This window comes from Aythya ferina, assembly GCF_964211825.1.
Source record: "Aythya ferina genome assembly, chromosome: Z".
Classification (NCBI taxonomy): domain Eukaryota; kingdom Metazoa; phylum Chordata; class Aves; order Anseriformes; family Anatidae; genus Aythya; species Aythya ferina.
In genome coordinates, this window is record NC_140299.1 from 17,737,971 (window position 1) to 17,752,620 (window position 14,650).

Here is a 14,650-nt window from a genome sequence, read left to right on the forward strand (position 1 = left end):
CACAGACTCATTTATTTTTAAACAGCACCCCGAAGAAAACAAATGCTACTGAAAAAGCACTGTATAAAATGGGGCCAAATATGTCATTGTTCCAGTAGCACATAGCAAAAACCCTAAGGGGATGACACTGCTACAAAGAAGCTGCATTTAAAATCTTTCAGGTTATAGTCATGAGTATTACACTACCAGTAATGTAAATAGTACTACTTGTCAGCTCACATTAGTGCAAAATAACTGCATTTGGATAGCTCTGATTGCAGCTACAGTGGCGATAAACCTTACCAGGACCAGACCTCCCTATACACATCCAGTTATCTTCACTGCAATCTAAAATTACATTGTTTTCTGCCAGTCTCATCTCTTGCATTTATATGCTTTATGGCTACATGCTAAAAATTCCACAGTATCAAATCAGTGGCTAGCTAATGTGACATCCATCTACAAGGGCCAGAAGGAGAATCTGGGAAACAACAGGCCTGTCAGTCTGACCTTGGGGCCAGGGAAGCTCATGGAGCAGATTATCTTGAGTGCCATCATGCAGCACATAGAGGAAAATGAGGTGATCAGGCCCAGTCAGCATGGGTTTACCAAAGATAGGTCCTGCCTGACTGACCTGATCTCCTTCTATGACAAGGTGACACACTTAGTGGACATGGGAAAGGCTGTGGATGTCATCTACCTAGACTTCAGCAAGGCTTTTGACACCACTTCCCACAGCATTCTCCTCAAGAAGCTGGCTGCTCAAGGCTTGGATGTGTGTATGCTCCACTGGATTAAAAACTGGCTGGGTGACCGGGCCAAAGAGTTGTCCTGAATGGAGTTAAATCCAGATGATGGCTGGTCACCAGTGGTGCCCCCCAAGGCTCAGTACTGGGGACAGTTCTCTTTGACATCTTTATCAATGATAAAGGGGAGTGAGTGCACCCTCTGTAAGATTGCACATGATGCCAAGTAAGGTGCCAGTGTTGAGCTGCTTGAGAGTAGGAAGTCTCTACAGAGGGATCTGGAAAGGTCAGACCAAGGGCTGAGGCAAACTGTATGAGGTTCAACAAAGCCAAGTGCTGGGTCCTGCACTTGGGGCACAACAACCCCAAGCAGTGCTACAGGCTGGGAGATGAGCGGCTGGAAAGCTGCCCAACAGAAAGGGACCTAGGAGTATTGGTCAGCAGCCAGCTGAATATGAGCCAGCAGTGTGCTCAGGTGGCCAAGGCCAACAGCATCAGGGCTTGGAACAGAAATAGCTTGGCGAGCAGGACTAGGGAAGTTATTGTCCCCCTAGGCTCTGGGGAGGCTGCACCTTGACAAGGACATTGCTGGAGTGTGTCTAGTGAAGCACAAAGAAGCTGGTGAAGCATCTAGAGAACAAGTCTCATGAGGAACAGTTGAGGGAGCTGCGGTTGTTTAGCCAGGAGAAAAGAAGGTTCAGGAGAGATGTTACTGTACTTCACAGTTACCTTACAGGAGGTTGTAGCAAGGTGGGGATAGGGTTCTTCTCACAGGCACAAAGAGATATGATGACACAAAATGGCCTTAAGTTGCACCAGGGGAGGTTAAGGTTTGGTATTAGGAAACATTTCTTTACTGAAAGGGATGTGCAACGTTGGAACAGGCTGCCCAGAGAAGCGGTTGAGTCACCATCCCTGAAGTCTTCTAGAAACGTGTAGATGTAGAACCTAGAAGCATAGTTTAATGGTAGACCTGTCAGCACTAGGTTAAAAGTTGGACAAGATGATCTTAAAGGTCTTTCCCAACCTGAATGATTCTATGGTCAAATGTCCCAAATCTTAAGGCACAAAATTCCATCTTTCACAAAGTCTTAGTGTTTTGCAGATCTGAAAACCAGATTCCTTATATACTGATGTGTGTCTATTACTTCCTATATGCAAAACTGGGGCACAACAAAAGCTTGTGTATTAAAGGTACAAAAATGCATCTTGAAACCTGTAGTTAAATACCTCAACTTTTTATTACCTTTAAAGTTAATGAAGGTAATTACCTTTAAGGGTAATAAAGCGTACATAATTTACATAGCCTCAGAAAAGCTGAATCCTATCTTTTAAGTCAACCTTTCTGCTCTCATTTACAATTAATTTTTCACAGGCAGTCTTTGGTGTGCCTACAGTTTTAGTAATGTATTTACCTGTTTCCCTCAAAGCAGTGGAAATTGAACTTTTAAAACAGAACTGCTAACAAAATATATCAGGATACTAACTTTTGTAACACTTTTTAAGATCAAACCGTGTGGATGGTTGGTTTACTTATTTATTATCATTTATTTTAAGAAAAACATTCACAAGGTTCTTCCAAGAAACAATAATTTATTGTCATTCATTTATTCTTAACTCACTCTCCAAATACCTGCACAGGGCAACATTTAATGGAAGAGCCCAAAGTTGAGTTTTCAAAGCTTGGTGCAGAATAATAAGTAGTTTTAGTAGTTTTCCTCTTTCCTGTGGTTTTGATGGAATAAAGGATTGTGTGATATATAGTCTATAAAACTACAACTTCCTTGAACAGCTACAGAAGTGAGCTGAAAGAAAAGACAGGATTTTAGTTTAAAGTTTAATAACTTAAAGCCTCACTACTGTCCAACAGCTGCAGTTTCATGGTTTACAGCAGAAGTGAGTACCTGTATTTTGCAGTAGATGGAGCCCAGTGCAGCAGGGCTGTGCTTCCCAATGGCTGCCAACCCTCACAGCTGTCCCTCTGCTGCCATCTCCTGGGTAGGTGTTTCTTCCATCAGTTATGTTTTCATATTACATTTTCATAATATTTATCAGTCTAAGTTTCTCTTGAGAACAGGACAAAACAAAATTTCATTTTGAGGCAGGAAACTTTAAAATTATGCAATGCTGATATACAGACATCCTGCCAGACCAAGGAAACACAGTATTTGTATGCTGCCAGCCAAGAACAAGACATTGTTTCAGGACAAATTAGCACTCTTAAGATGCATGCTTTGCACCCAGTGCACACCTTGTCTTGCAGATCACTACACAAGTTACAGATTTACTCTCTGGTCTACATTGTCTGCTCCTAGGAACATCCATCTCCTCATGGAACCAGCATCTCTACAGCATGCTGTGACACAGCTGGAAGAGCTGCAGTAAGGTGGGATTTCCTTCCATTATAGCCAAGGCAGAGAAACAGCTGGACTCATCCCAGAAAGCTAGGACTGCATTTTATATTGATCTGCAGCTGCCTATCATTCAGCTCCATCCATCAGCCTGGTTCTGTGTAAACAGGACATGTGCAGCCACATCTTTCCTTGACACGCAGTCAGAAGCAGCTGGGGTTCATCCCCCGGCCTGGAAATTTGGAAGCACTTTCTGGGTCGCTCCAGACATAGCCTTAGGCAGTTATCTTGGAGGAGAGTAATTTGCCTTCTTAAGATAACATCTCTGTAGCAGAGAGGTAAACCCTTCAGATGGAGCCTGAACAAGGAGCTCAAGAGTATGTACTTAAATTTCAGTGAGATACGTTTTACCTCTAATTATGCACATCATCCCTCCTAGGGGCTTTTCCATTTCGCTTTTAGATGCCAGCTGAAGAACCCAAAGTTACACAATACTGATGCATCATTGTTCCAGAACAAAGCAGTACTTGCCTCATGCACAGCTAGGGACACAAAATGACATTTCATTGTTTTGACCATGGCAGTGTACACACATTGTAACACTCAGTTGTGACTCAGTACAACATCTCTTCCATTCATTGTTCCTGGTCACTGCAGGGAAGTACAGCATTATTCTTTCTCTTCTTTTCTGCACCCTCCTTCCCAGCTGCCTTGCTGATGGGGAAGGTGCACTTAAGGTCACTCTGGATAAGTCTTCCAAGAGAATACAGCACTAGAAAAGTACTAGTGCAAGACAGTGATTACATAAGCATTGCCCCCATCATAGGGCCCCCAAGTACAATTTAACTCCTAAATACCAATTCTCCTGCATCAAAGCATAGCTCTAGTAAGCAAGCACTGCTCAGGTTTTACTTCATTCATAAACCACAAAGCAAGTTAGCCATTTGCATGAAATTAATAAACTAATTAGTTGCAAACATTAAACAAATTAACATGAAAGAAATGAATACCAAAAATAGGAAACTATTCGTGTTATTAGTTTTTTTTTGTTGTTGTTTGTTTGTTTCTTTAAGAACAGAAAGAATTGCTAGTCTGAGTAAGTGATCTATAGTCAGGATTCTGTAAAATTCTCAGCAAAATGACACTCAAATACCAGAGGCCTTCTCTTCAATATCAGAAAAAGCAACCTTGAACTTGCTCAGCTCTGCCTGGATAATAGGCCCCACATGGTTTGGAAGCTGTGTATGTGCATGCACGCAAGAAGCAGCTGCTGGCTGCAGAGGAAGAACTCACTTCCACTGAGGGAAAACGCAGCAGTAATAGGCAGTTTAACCATGCCTCTACCTGAAGTTGTGCGTTTCATTGGATTTTACTTAACCTAGATACATTAAACATCACTAAGTAGTAAAGCTGATTGAGATCACGGGGGAAAAATTATGATAGCCTATTTTTCTTGTTTTATTTTGTGCTGCTAGCAGCTTTTTGAAGACTTTTACTGCAGACACAATGAAAAGGATTTATACAGCTGAAGCTTAAGAATGTGTTATGATATACAAGCTTTAGTAAATAATTTTACTTCTCTTTTCCCCACCCCCCTTCCCTTATAACTATCTTATCTACACTGATAATGATGACAAGATAAAAAACGCCTCTTAGTGTTGGTAAAAATGCCATACACGATGACACCTTGAACTCTTAGCATCTAAACTGTCTTGGTTAAGAACAATAAGAAAATAATCTTACTCCTATGAGCAGCCCATTATTTAGAGAGCACAGGCTTCTTTTTAATTCTTCAGGCTTTTTCATAATTCTTACCATGTCAGTCTTTTTTTTTTCTTTAAGTAGGTTTCAAAACAGTAATGAAATAAAAACTATTAAAATCATAAATGTGAATTTAAGCTATTCATATATAAACTGCAAAAAAATCTAAAGATTTCAGTTTTCTTTGAACAACTACTCCATTTTGATGACTTTGAATCCTAGCCTGGCTAAGGTTAAACTACTAAAATTAATTAAACCTATTCATATGTCCTTTTTTTCTGCATCACCACAGAATTACACAGCCAAAAAACCTCCTTCAAAATTAATCATGTCTAGACATCATCAAGTAGTTACAGGTTTACATGTTATAGCTAATGCAAGTTTGTTGCTGGTAGAGTATTAAAATTAACTTTGAATCAAGGTCTGTACATATTTTTTTAATGTAATGGACTTCTATCAGCTGCATGTTTCTGTGAGACACAGCTACTGGAAAGTAACCACTACTAAAAAGTTAATAACTCTGGGGTATAGTTTATATGTTCTTCCCTGTCTGTACCAACATTTTTAATCTAGTTCAAGTAGCTTTCATGTTACAAGAATGTCAAAACAGCATAAAGCTCGCAAACTGACTCTGCAATCACATAAAATTAAACTTTTTTTTTTTTAAGATAAAAAAAAATAACCCAATTGTCCTGTTGTGACCTCTCATGCAGACAACTAACAAAGACTAAAAACAAAAAGGAATTAAAGCAGTATATATCACAGAGGACTAAATGACTTGCAACCAAGAATTTTAGGGAAGAGAGTTTTAAAAACGAACTCCATGCTGAAAAGCACAAAGAGACGATTTCAAAAGAGAGTCAAGAACATTCAGAAATCCTGTTTATTAGTCATTCATTTTATACAGTCTTGATTAAACTATTCAGATTGCAATGTCTATTACTACTGTTTAAAATCATATAGATTCAATAGTAAGAACAACTCAAAGCTACATCAGTATGTTCATCAGGAGCAGTAACAATTTATTTATAAAAGAGTACAGTTATTTTTCTGAATTTGCCCAAAAGCATTCCTTGTTTTCTTTCCAAGAATATTCATCCTCATAAATCTCCTGCAAATACAAACAAAGAACGGGAAATATTGTGGGAGTCTGCTACATACAGCCGCAAGCCAGGCCAAACAACTCAACAGCCATCCTGCTATAATTTACTGATCACATCAGGACTACACAGTACTTAGCTGGCAAACAGAAAGGGGGACAACATCCTTAGAAAACACTTACTTACATGTGGGCAGATGCTGAACCTTAGGCTGAACCTTTTAAATTTAGAAGGACCCATTTAGAAGGACCCATCTAAGCTGAGGTTCCTTAAAAGAGATCTAGAAGAAAAGGATGTAAAAGCTGTAGAGTACAGAGTGTTCGTGTCTGAAATACTGCCCCTTTTAGATGATGCCATGTTAACCTGCTATAACATAATTTTTAGGAATGAGAGTACTTAAATGTATATAAAATGATGATGTTAAAAAAAAGAGAGAGACACCAATACCCAAAATACAGCTTTACATTTTCAGGACAGACTGGACTACTCAGCAGCAGTCCAGTCCCAAGTGGCAAATTCAGCAGTGTTCTGAGCCTGATTATTCTTCTGAGACCACAAAACTCCAGACTCCTGAAGGAGGTGTCAGAAAAGCGGAGATACTGAAGACAGTGTTTTACAATGAGCAGTAACTCAGAAAAGCACTGTTACCACATGCCAAGTTTTGACTAGGATAGAAGGCAGAGGTAATGTTTGTTACTTCCATGGAACATTGTGGTTATACAACATGGCTCTTTCTAGACCTGGGCTGGTCTCTTCACACATTGTTGTGTCCCCATATGAGCTTTGGGACCTCTGCACATCCCTCCATTGTGTGCTGTTGCTATGCTTACGTGCACTGTTGCTTAATGCTTCGTGCTTACTCAAGGCCATGGGGAAAAAAAGAAAAATGCCACTTTTACTTGCAAACTGCAATGCTGTCCAATGCAGAGATGACTCAAGGCTCTTCCACAAGCCTACACAGAACTGAACTTTGCCACCCAAAAGCGAGCTCAGGACTTTTTCAGTCTGTCCCCAGGAAGAAGTAAAGAAGAAGAGTATCTGGGAGATACAGGCAAGAAAGGACCTGCCAGGTGCCTGATGTACCACAAATAGCCTGGCTGCATTAAAGGAAACTTACCACTGCTAAAAAAAGCACCCCATCAAGAGCAAATGCTGCACATAATGCTTCAGCTCTTTCCCACAGAGCCAGCAGCAGCCTCCAGCCCAGCTGTTTAAGACTCTGCACAGGCTGGAATCAAATTTGTCCCAAGCATACCTTTTTCCATATTGGGACGAACGCTTTTAAGGTGTTGATGCAGTACATTACAGCCTCAAGGGATTCTGTTCTGTGTGGAGACGACACTGCAATAATTACACTTGCTTCAGTTATTGGAACCACTCTAGGGAGAGAAGAGGAACAGCAGCTTTAGCTAATGCTTAACATCAAGAGCACCCAAAAGTCATAGCCATGTCACGTCAGTATTCTGGCCACATGCTCTCCTGACTCATTCATACTGAGCAAGTGTCAAGCCATGTCCAAAAGATTATGCACTTTTAAAGAGAAAGAAAACCACAACCAAAATCAGTACCAGATGTGAGAATTCCATACTCTAGAATAAATAAAACCAGCCATAGGCATTTTTCTTCCATTCTTTTTATTTAAAAAAAAGTCTATGGAATTAAGAGGGGAAAATTGCTATCTGCAACAATGCATAGGAAACTCGATTGAAGCTGGCTTAAAAATGAACAATAACAGGTCAGGAAGGTATTATCTGAAACCTGAGAGATCATCTCAGTCTGCATAACAATATGTGAAACAGGCAATTATGCACCTCAAACTACACAGATTTTGCAATAAAACTTTAATTTGAAATCAGAATTTGGCAGAAGTATGTTTTTCCATTTAGTGTGTGTCATTTTTTTCTAAACTAAGCTAACAGAAGTAGCACAAGGTTTTGTCTTCCTCCTCACAAAGACAGTATTCCCAAAAGCTGCCTTCCAATCCTCCTTCTATAGCAAGGCTCCATTGGAAAAGAGCTCAGAGGAAAAATCTAAGCTTCAGTGCTTTGAGCTGCCTTTGAGAGAATCACTTTTTCTCTTGACTATAGAGGAAATCCAAAGAAACTGCCCTTCAGAGCTAACATTAACCTTTGTGATCACACAACGTTCCTCCTGCTGAGAGAAAAGGAAACAAACATTTGTAAATCAAATTTGCATACAATGCAAGTCCTGATATTTTAGTCAGAAACCTGATGAACAGTGAAGGCTCAGGAATATGTCAGACACTAGTGTTCCTTGTTCTGTACCCAACAAAACATGCTTATCCAGGACTCAAGGAACAACTGGAGGTTTTCCTACAAGCATGGCTGCCAATTATCATGTCTTTCCCTTTCTTCATATTCTAAGCTTTTGGGTTCTGTATGGCAAATCTTAAATCTGACAAGAAACTGACAATCTGCAGCACTGCAATAGAAGAGAAGTGCCAACTCAACTTTGTATCTTCTAAAAAAAAAAAAAAAAAAAAAAAAAAAAAAAAAAAAAAAGAGGGTGGGATGCAAAAAAAGCCCTAACAGCGTCTGCATTCCTGCAAGTAAATCTCATTTCCTTCTCTGCACTCTCAAACCATCACACCGGGATCAAGGTTCTGCAGGTTCAATGGGTTCCAGCAAACAGTACCAGTAAACACATTTCCAAAAAAAAACAACAAAAATTCTGAAACTTATTTCTGCAGTAACAGCTTGATCCTGCAGCAAGTTTTGCTGCCTTCTATCACACAGACTCCTGCATATCCTGTAAGTATGTAAGCACGCCCAAGAACCAGACAAGGATTAGTATACCATTTGCAGAAAGACAGGGCCTGGACATACATACCCAAGTCTATGGTGCATTGCAATATGTTTGACTGATGGCCATTTCTGTCTAACATCTCTGCAGATTTTCTTTATTTCCATCTCTGCCATTGACGTATATGCTTCATACTCTAAGTGAATTACTTTTTTCCCTTCAAAATTATTTCTCGTAGTACCTAAACACAAAGAATTATCAACCAAAAGCAACAATAAATACTGAGTAAAACTCAGGATCACCCACTATGGCCAAGGTCAGCACTATGCAAACACAAATGCTTCTTCTAATCATGTCTGCATAGAGATTATTCAAACAATACAAATTTTTAACATACAAGGATGAATTTACAGATACAAGTCTGCAGTCTGTAAGGCCCAAGGCTAGGGCATCTTTTGTGTTAACTATTTAAGTGTTCAGTATTTAGAAGCCCACTGGGACTTAGGTTTGAGCAAAAAAGGGTTTGAAGATCTGGACATTAAGTGACAGGATAGAGCTATCAGCCTTGACCTTCAACACTGGTAGAACAGTACTTTGCCTTCAAATCATAAAATCATAGAATCATTAAGATTGGAAAAGATTTCCAAGACCATCTGGCCCAACCAACCCCCTACCACAAATGTCACCCACTAAACCATGTCCCTAAGTGCCAGCTCAAACCTTTCCTTAAATACCCCCAGGGATGGTGATTCCACCACCACCCTGGGCAACAACCGAGATCTGAGTTGCAGCAGCTTTCACACAGGTGAGGGCCTAAGGTTTGCAGAGCCACAACTTCCCACTTCCCACCACAAATAAACTGTGTCCAAGGGGATAGCTGAATAACTCCTAAGCAGTCCTGCCCTCCAGCACTGCTGTTCTGTTCAGCCCTAGGAGACCCATACCAGCAGGAAAGCTTCTCACCACTGAGACCCAGTGCAACTGTTTAAGACTTGCCATGGTCTTGTTCTAAATATTTCAGAATGAGTTTTCTAAATGTCCTGGGTTCAGTCCAAGAATTTATTTATTTGAGAAGCACGAGTCTTGTGTGTGGGACAATCTGGGTTCCATTTATTAGACTATTAACACACCAGAGATCCAGCTATGAAACATTAAACTCACCAATGAACAGAGACACTGCCCCACAGTTTGGTGAAATGACCAGCTCTGACACTTCATCTACAGACAGTTTTTCAGACTTGAGCTTGATAAAATCTTTTGGCACATCTTCACTTTCACCCATGGCTCACTAGAAGAGCTGAAACCAAACAGACTGATGTTGTTTTTGGCAATAAGAGCATTTGCCAACTGCCTTTTATCCAGTACTGATGCCCCAATTTATTCAGAAAGCATGCACCATCTAGTTACTTACCCCAAGAGACCAGTCTCTATGGCAAATTCACTTCTCGGCAGACTTGCTGAGAGAATATCAAGTGGAAATATCATGGAACAACCTCTTTCTAATGCATATAGGTTCCTTCCCTGTAGGAAAGTCTAGTTCATTAGGATGCAACAAGAACTAGTTCAAGGCCTTGGCTTAACAGTACAGTCCACCAGCATGGAACACTGTGCTAGCAGATCTGTGGTGAGATTGTCAGCCCCTTCTCCCTGTCCTATCCTGAAATCAAACAGTTTAAACCAGAGATTTTGATAAACAGAGATTGTTGGATTCCAATCTGAAGTTTAATTTACTCTCCAGGACATTCATCAAGTCTTCTTCCTATTGGCCTGTTTCAGTGACTCTGGTGCCACTTCTAGCTGCTCTGTGTAGAAACCAGTTATCGGTTTGTCTAAGAATGAAGAGGAGATGCAGACTGAGCAGCAGCAATGAAACAAGCTGCAGTAAATACAGAGTCTGGCACTTGAAAGCATGCAAAGAAATGAGATATTCTAAGGATACCTGATCTTTTGACAACCACAAAAAAAAAAAAGTGTTTTTAATCAGCATTTTTTTATACCATCTTTACCGTTAAAAAGTGGTGGGACATCTTTCATTATTATCTAACACAGACAAGCTGAGTATCTACTGACAGCCAGAAACAACTACTAAAGCGTAACAAGACCTAAAAAACAGAAACAGAACAATGCCTGACCTCGCTGACAACTTTCTTCCACTTACTGCATACATGTTAATTATTTATTTATGCAGCACCTTATAGTTTCTGGTCAGCACAATGATTCTCTCCAGCAGGAAATACAAGTTATGCTTTTATGGGAGAACTGCACATCACATCTCTGGACCTAAATAAAAAAATATAAGAAGATTATACAGAGTCCTTGAGATATTCTAGCTCAGGATGATCCTCCACAGGACATTCTCCTAAGCCAGAAGTGATACATTGATACGTACCTAACAGAAGTTGCATAAATTCAGCCTCCACTAATTGGTGGGATGATGGCAACCTCGTCTCCTGTCTGCAGGACCAGGAGCTGATCTCCAAGAAGCACGTACTCCTGCTGAACAGCAAAAATCACTTGATCCTGGATGACACCAAGCCTGAAGGGGGAATGGTAGAAGAACAAATATGTTTCTAAATAGAGTGCTTGCATTTAACAATGAGATTTCATTAAACAACAAACTGGTGTGCAGGCTAGGGCAGCTGAAGCTAATACTGCTGAGACTTAAGCAACTCTGCTTCCAGTATACTTTTAGAAATATCATACATCATGAACACCCACCTCCTACTCTTGGATTTTTTTTTTTGTTGTAGCTAGGAAGAAACCAATTATGTACCATTTTCAGAAGTCAGATATTGAGGTTTGTCATTAGCTTGCATAAACTACATCAAAACTTGCCAATTTAAACCACTATAGAAGCTTCTAACAAATAAGTATGTAACTCAAAAGCATACAAACTATCTGATTTGGGATTAGAAGGAAACGTTCCCCCAGTTCAGTCTGGCTGGACTGCACAGCAGAAAGAAGTGTTGAGAGATTTCATTCTTGTAATTTCATGAAGTGGTCAAAGTATTCCTCTTTTGTAACCTCACTGATTATGAGGCTTTTGGTCTTTGCAGGCTTGAAATTTGCTATTGATAAGGGGGCAGCAACACTACTAAGAGGGCATACAAGGTGCATTTTCTGTCATATCTTCTGGGTTTTTTTTGGCCTTCATGTTTGTGAGATGTTGGTGTGAGAGTCCACAGCTCTGGATACCATGAAGCAGGGACCTGCTTTCACAACCAAGAGCAATTACACAGTGAGTATGAGGACAACACCAGTAAGATACCAGACAAGTATGCCAACATTTTAATTTAGCAGATGCACACGTAAGAACAGTATTGTTTGAAACTACAGAATCTAGCGCAGACAGTGGAGAGCTGTATTACCTAGAAACTAGCATGCATGCCAAAAGGGTACATCTAAAAATCAACTTATTTCCTACCAGCCAGATAGACAAAAGTGGGCAAGGCACTGGCTGAGCAAAACACAGTAGCACTGACTCAGAAGACAGACTGAAGGGAGGAACTGTACAAAAGTAAAGCAAGTCACCAAAGAACTGCATGTAACTACGGAACTAAAGTGCCCATTAAAAGGATGGTTTCTAATTAATGTCACTTGCAAGTGAATTCATTGGGGAAAATGGGTAGAACAGAAGAGTATTGTCAAGTGTGCTCAAGCTGCAGTTTGAATATCCATTAGCAATGTGAATAGAAGTCTGTGGTCAGTGCCCTACAATTATGTTGAGTTTTTCCAGAAAAGCTAAGAACAGAAGCATTTTCCAAGAAGGCCGCTGTGAAGTAACTGCACATGCAAAATGTATGGCTCCAAGTCATCTTTCACAACAGGGTGAAGCTGACAAAATTCGCAAACTGACCAAAGGTGTTGCTGCTTCTGACACCAAGTAATAGACTATGAAGTAAAATATTCCCATTTCTTACTGCCTCCTCCACCAAAATGCACTTGGTCGCATTCTATGTGATGAAAAGCCCCCTGCTCTAAAGTCTTGTTAGAGCTTCTCCTTTGGAAACAGCTGCCATTGCTAAGATTTATTTATTTTTTTCATATCCTTTGAGATCTAATAAAGAAGCACTGTGCCTAAAGGAAGACTTTGGATCCTAAGTCCAAAGTTATGGAAACTCTGCTGCATTCAACAGTAAATCATTAAGATCTTAACCTTGTTATGCCTTTTTTTCTTTATTTTCTTTTTTCTAAATGACATTGCACCTTTGTACATTAGATTTACTCCTGTCAGGACTGAGCTCATTCCCTCTGCCTTAACCTGAGATGGCAATTCTGCTGCCACCCCCAGGAAGCACAAGATCAGACTCCCTGTGAAATGCAAACAACAGTGCTTTTTCTTTTTCCAAAACAGAGGTGGCCGAAGGTGTGAGAGTGACTGAAAGAATTTATTCTGTAAGGGACTTCAGTTCCCTTCTTCACCCTTCTTCCAGAGAGTGCTGTAAACTCAGATTAATAGCCAGTTAAAGGTAAGTGATCAAAACATTTATGCAGAGTTACTTCACACTGGTTCTCCTGGAGAACAGGACCGATGCCTCACTTTTAGGCACACATATCAGACCTCGCCTTCCTTAGTGTTTACGTAAAGCCATACTCTTTGTAACTGGCCAACATATGAGATACTCACTGGAGTGTACAAGAAAAGTTCACTTCTGTTAGGATACCAAAATACTGATACTTGTTATAGCTGAACCCTAAACGCTGAATTTGTTTAGAAAACAAAACCAAAAACAAAACCAAACAAACAAACAAAAAAAACACCCCACAAACGCTACACGGTGTGCACCTCAGCAGCGCCTTCCCCAAATACCTTGGATGGATTTTAACAATTTCTTCCCAGAGCTGCAGGGAGGTGAGCCGCTGCGGCACAGAAACGCTCTCGGAGCGCAGCCCCGCCAGCTCAGCGCTCCTGGCAAAGTACAGCACCGTCACCTGGGGGGGGACACCGGGAAGAAGTGTTTTTGTAACCGAGCGCGGCCACCTGCCTCCTGCAGGCCGGGCCCGAGGGACCCCCGGCCCGACGGGAGGCCGGGGCCGGCGGCACTCACCTGGCAGCGCATGGAGCCGCCGTGCCCGGCCGGCACAGCCTCGGCCTCACGCCGGCGCCTGCGCCCGGGAGAGCGGCGCCGAGCCCGGCCCGCCCCTTGCGGCCTGCGCCTGGAGCGTGGCGGGGCCCGGCTGCGGGCTGCTAGGCCGGGCCAGGCCGGGCAGGGCGGCCCCGCTCCGGCGTCTGTACCCCGCGGTGAAACCTCCCGGGGAGACGGCCCCGAGGGGCTTCGGAAGGCGATGGCGGGTGTGCAGCCCGCACATGGGCCGTAGCTTTGCAGGCAGACCCCCAAAAGGCAGATCTGGGGATAGGTTTGGTCCCTGCAGTGCCTGGGGGTGTCTGCAAGTAGTTACAGGAGTCATGCATCCACTGCATGGCACACGTTGTATGTAAGCCGCATGTATGTGTCATAGCTATATGTAACGTACGAAAGCCAAAAATCCGCTCAAACATTGATAAAACCTCGCTTAGAATATAGAGACTGCCTTGGCACAGCATTGCCTGTCTCCCTGTGGAATAGAATAGAATCATTAAGGTTGGAAAAGCCCTCCAAGATCATCTGGTCCAACCACCCCCTTACCACCAATGTCACCCACTAAACCATGTCCCCAAGCACCATGTCCAGCCTTCCCTTGAACACCCCCAGGGACAGTGACTCCACCACCTCCCTGGGCAACCCGTCCCAGTGCCTGACCACTCTTTAGGAGAAGAAATGTCTCCTAATTTCCAACCTAAACCTCCCCTGGCACAACTTGAGGCCATTCCCTCTAGTCCTATCACTAGTTATCTGTGAGAAGAGGCTGACCCCCAGCGCCCCCTCACCTTTCTTTCAGGTAGCTGTAGAGAGCAATAAGGTCTCCCCTGAGCCTCCTCTGGACTGAGCAACCCCAATGCCCCGTAGGC

At 41.8% G+C, this 14,650-nt stretch overlaps 1 protein-coding gene and 1 long non-coding RNA gene across 7 annotated transcripts in view; one reads left to right on the forward strand and one right to left on the reverse strand.

The window, feature by feature from the left end:
- Positions 1-5,706: 5,706 nt before the first annotated feature.
- MOCS2 (molybdenum cofactor synthesis 2) lies at positions 5,707-13,845 on the reverse strand. Of its 6 annotated transcripts, XM_084503127.1 has the most exons (9): positions 13,749-13,845; positions 11,090-11,236; positions 10,892-10,980; positions 10,112-10,221; positions 9,862-9,997; positions 8,788-8,941; positions 7,193-7,316; positions 6,124-6,217; positions 5,707-5,948 (listed from the first exon to the last, which is right to left on the reverse strand). In XM_084503127.1, the coding sequence occupies exons 5-8, from the start codon at positions 9,980-9,982 to the stop codon at positions 6,164-6,166; spliced, it is 453 nt and encodes a 150-aa protein (XP_084359253.1). In that variant the 5' UTR covers positions 9,983-9,997; positions 10,112-10,221; positions 10,892-10,980; positions 11,090-11,236; positions 13,749-13,845; the 3' UTR covers positions 5,707-5,948; positions 6,124-6,163. The 6 variants fall into 6 exon arrangements, 4 of the variants coding, with proteins under 4 accessions (XP_084359253.1, XP_084359251.1, XP_084359252.1 ...); XM_084503125.1 differs by lacking the exon at positions 6,124-6,217 and having other exon boundaries at positions 13,749-13,844; XM_084503126.1 differs by lacking the exon at positions 6,124-6,217 and having other exon boundaries at positions 10,833-10,980; positions 13,749-13,844.
- LOC311426631 overlaps positions 11,289-14,650 on the forward strand; it is a 30,761-nt gene continuing 27,399 nt past the window's right edge. Inside the window, exon 1 of the long non-coding RNA XR_014686894.1 lies at positions 11,289-13,169. This is a non-coding gene — a long non-coding RNA (uncharacterized lncRNA). The remainder of the gene's footprint in view (positions 13,170-14,650) is intronic.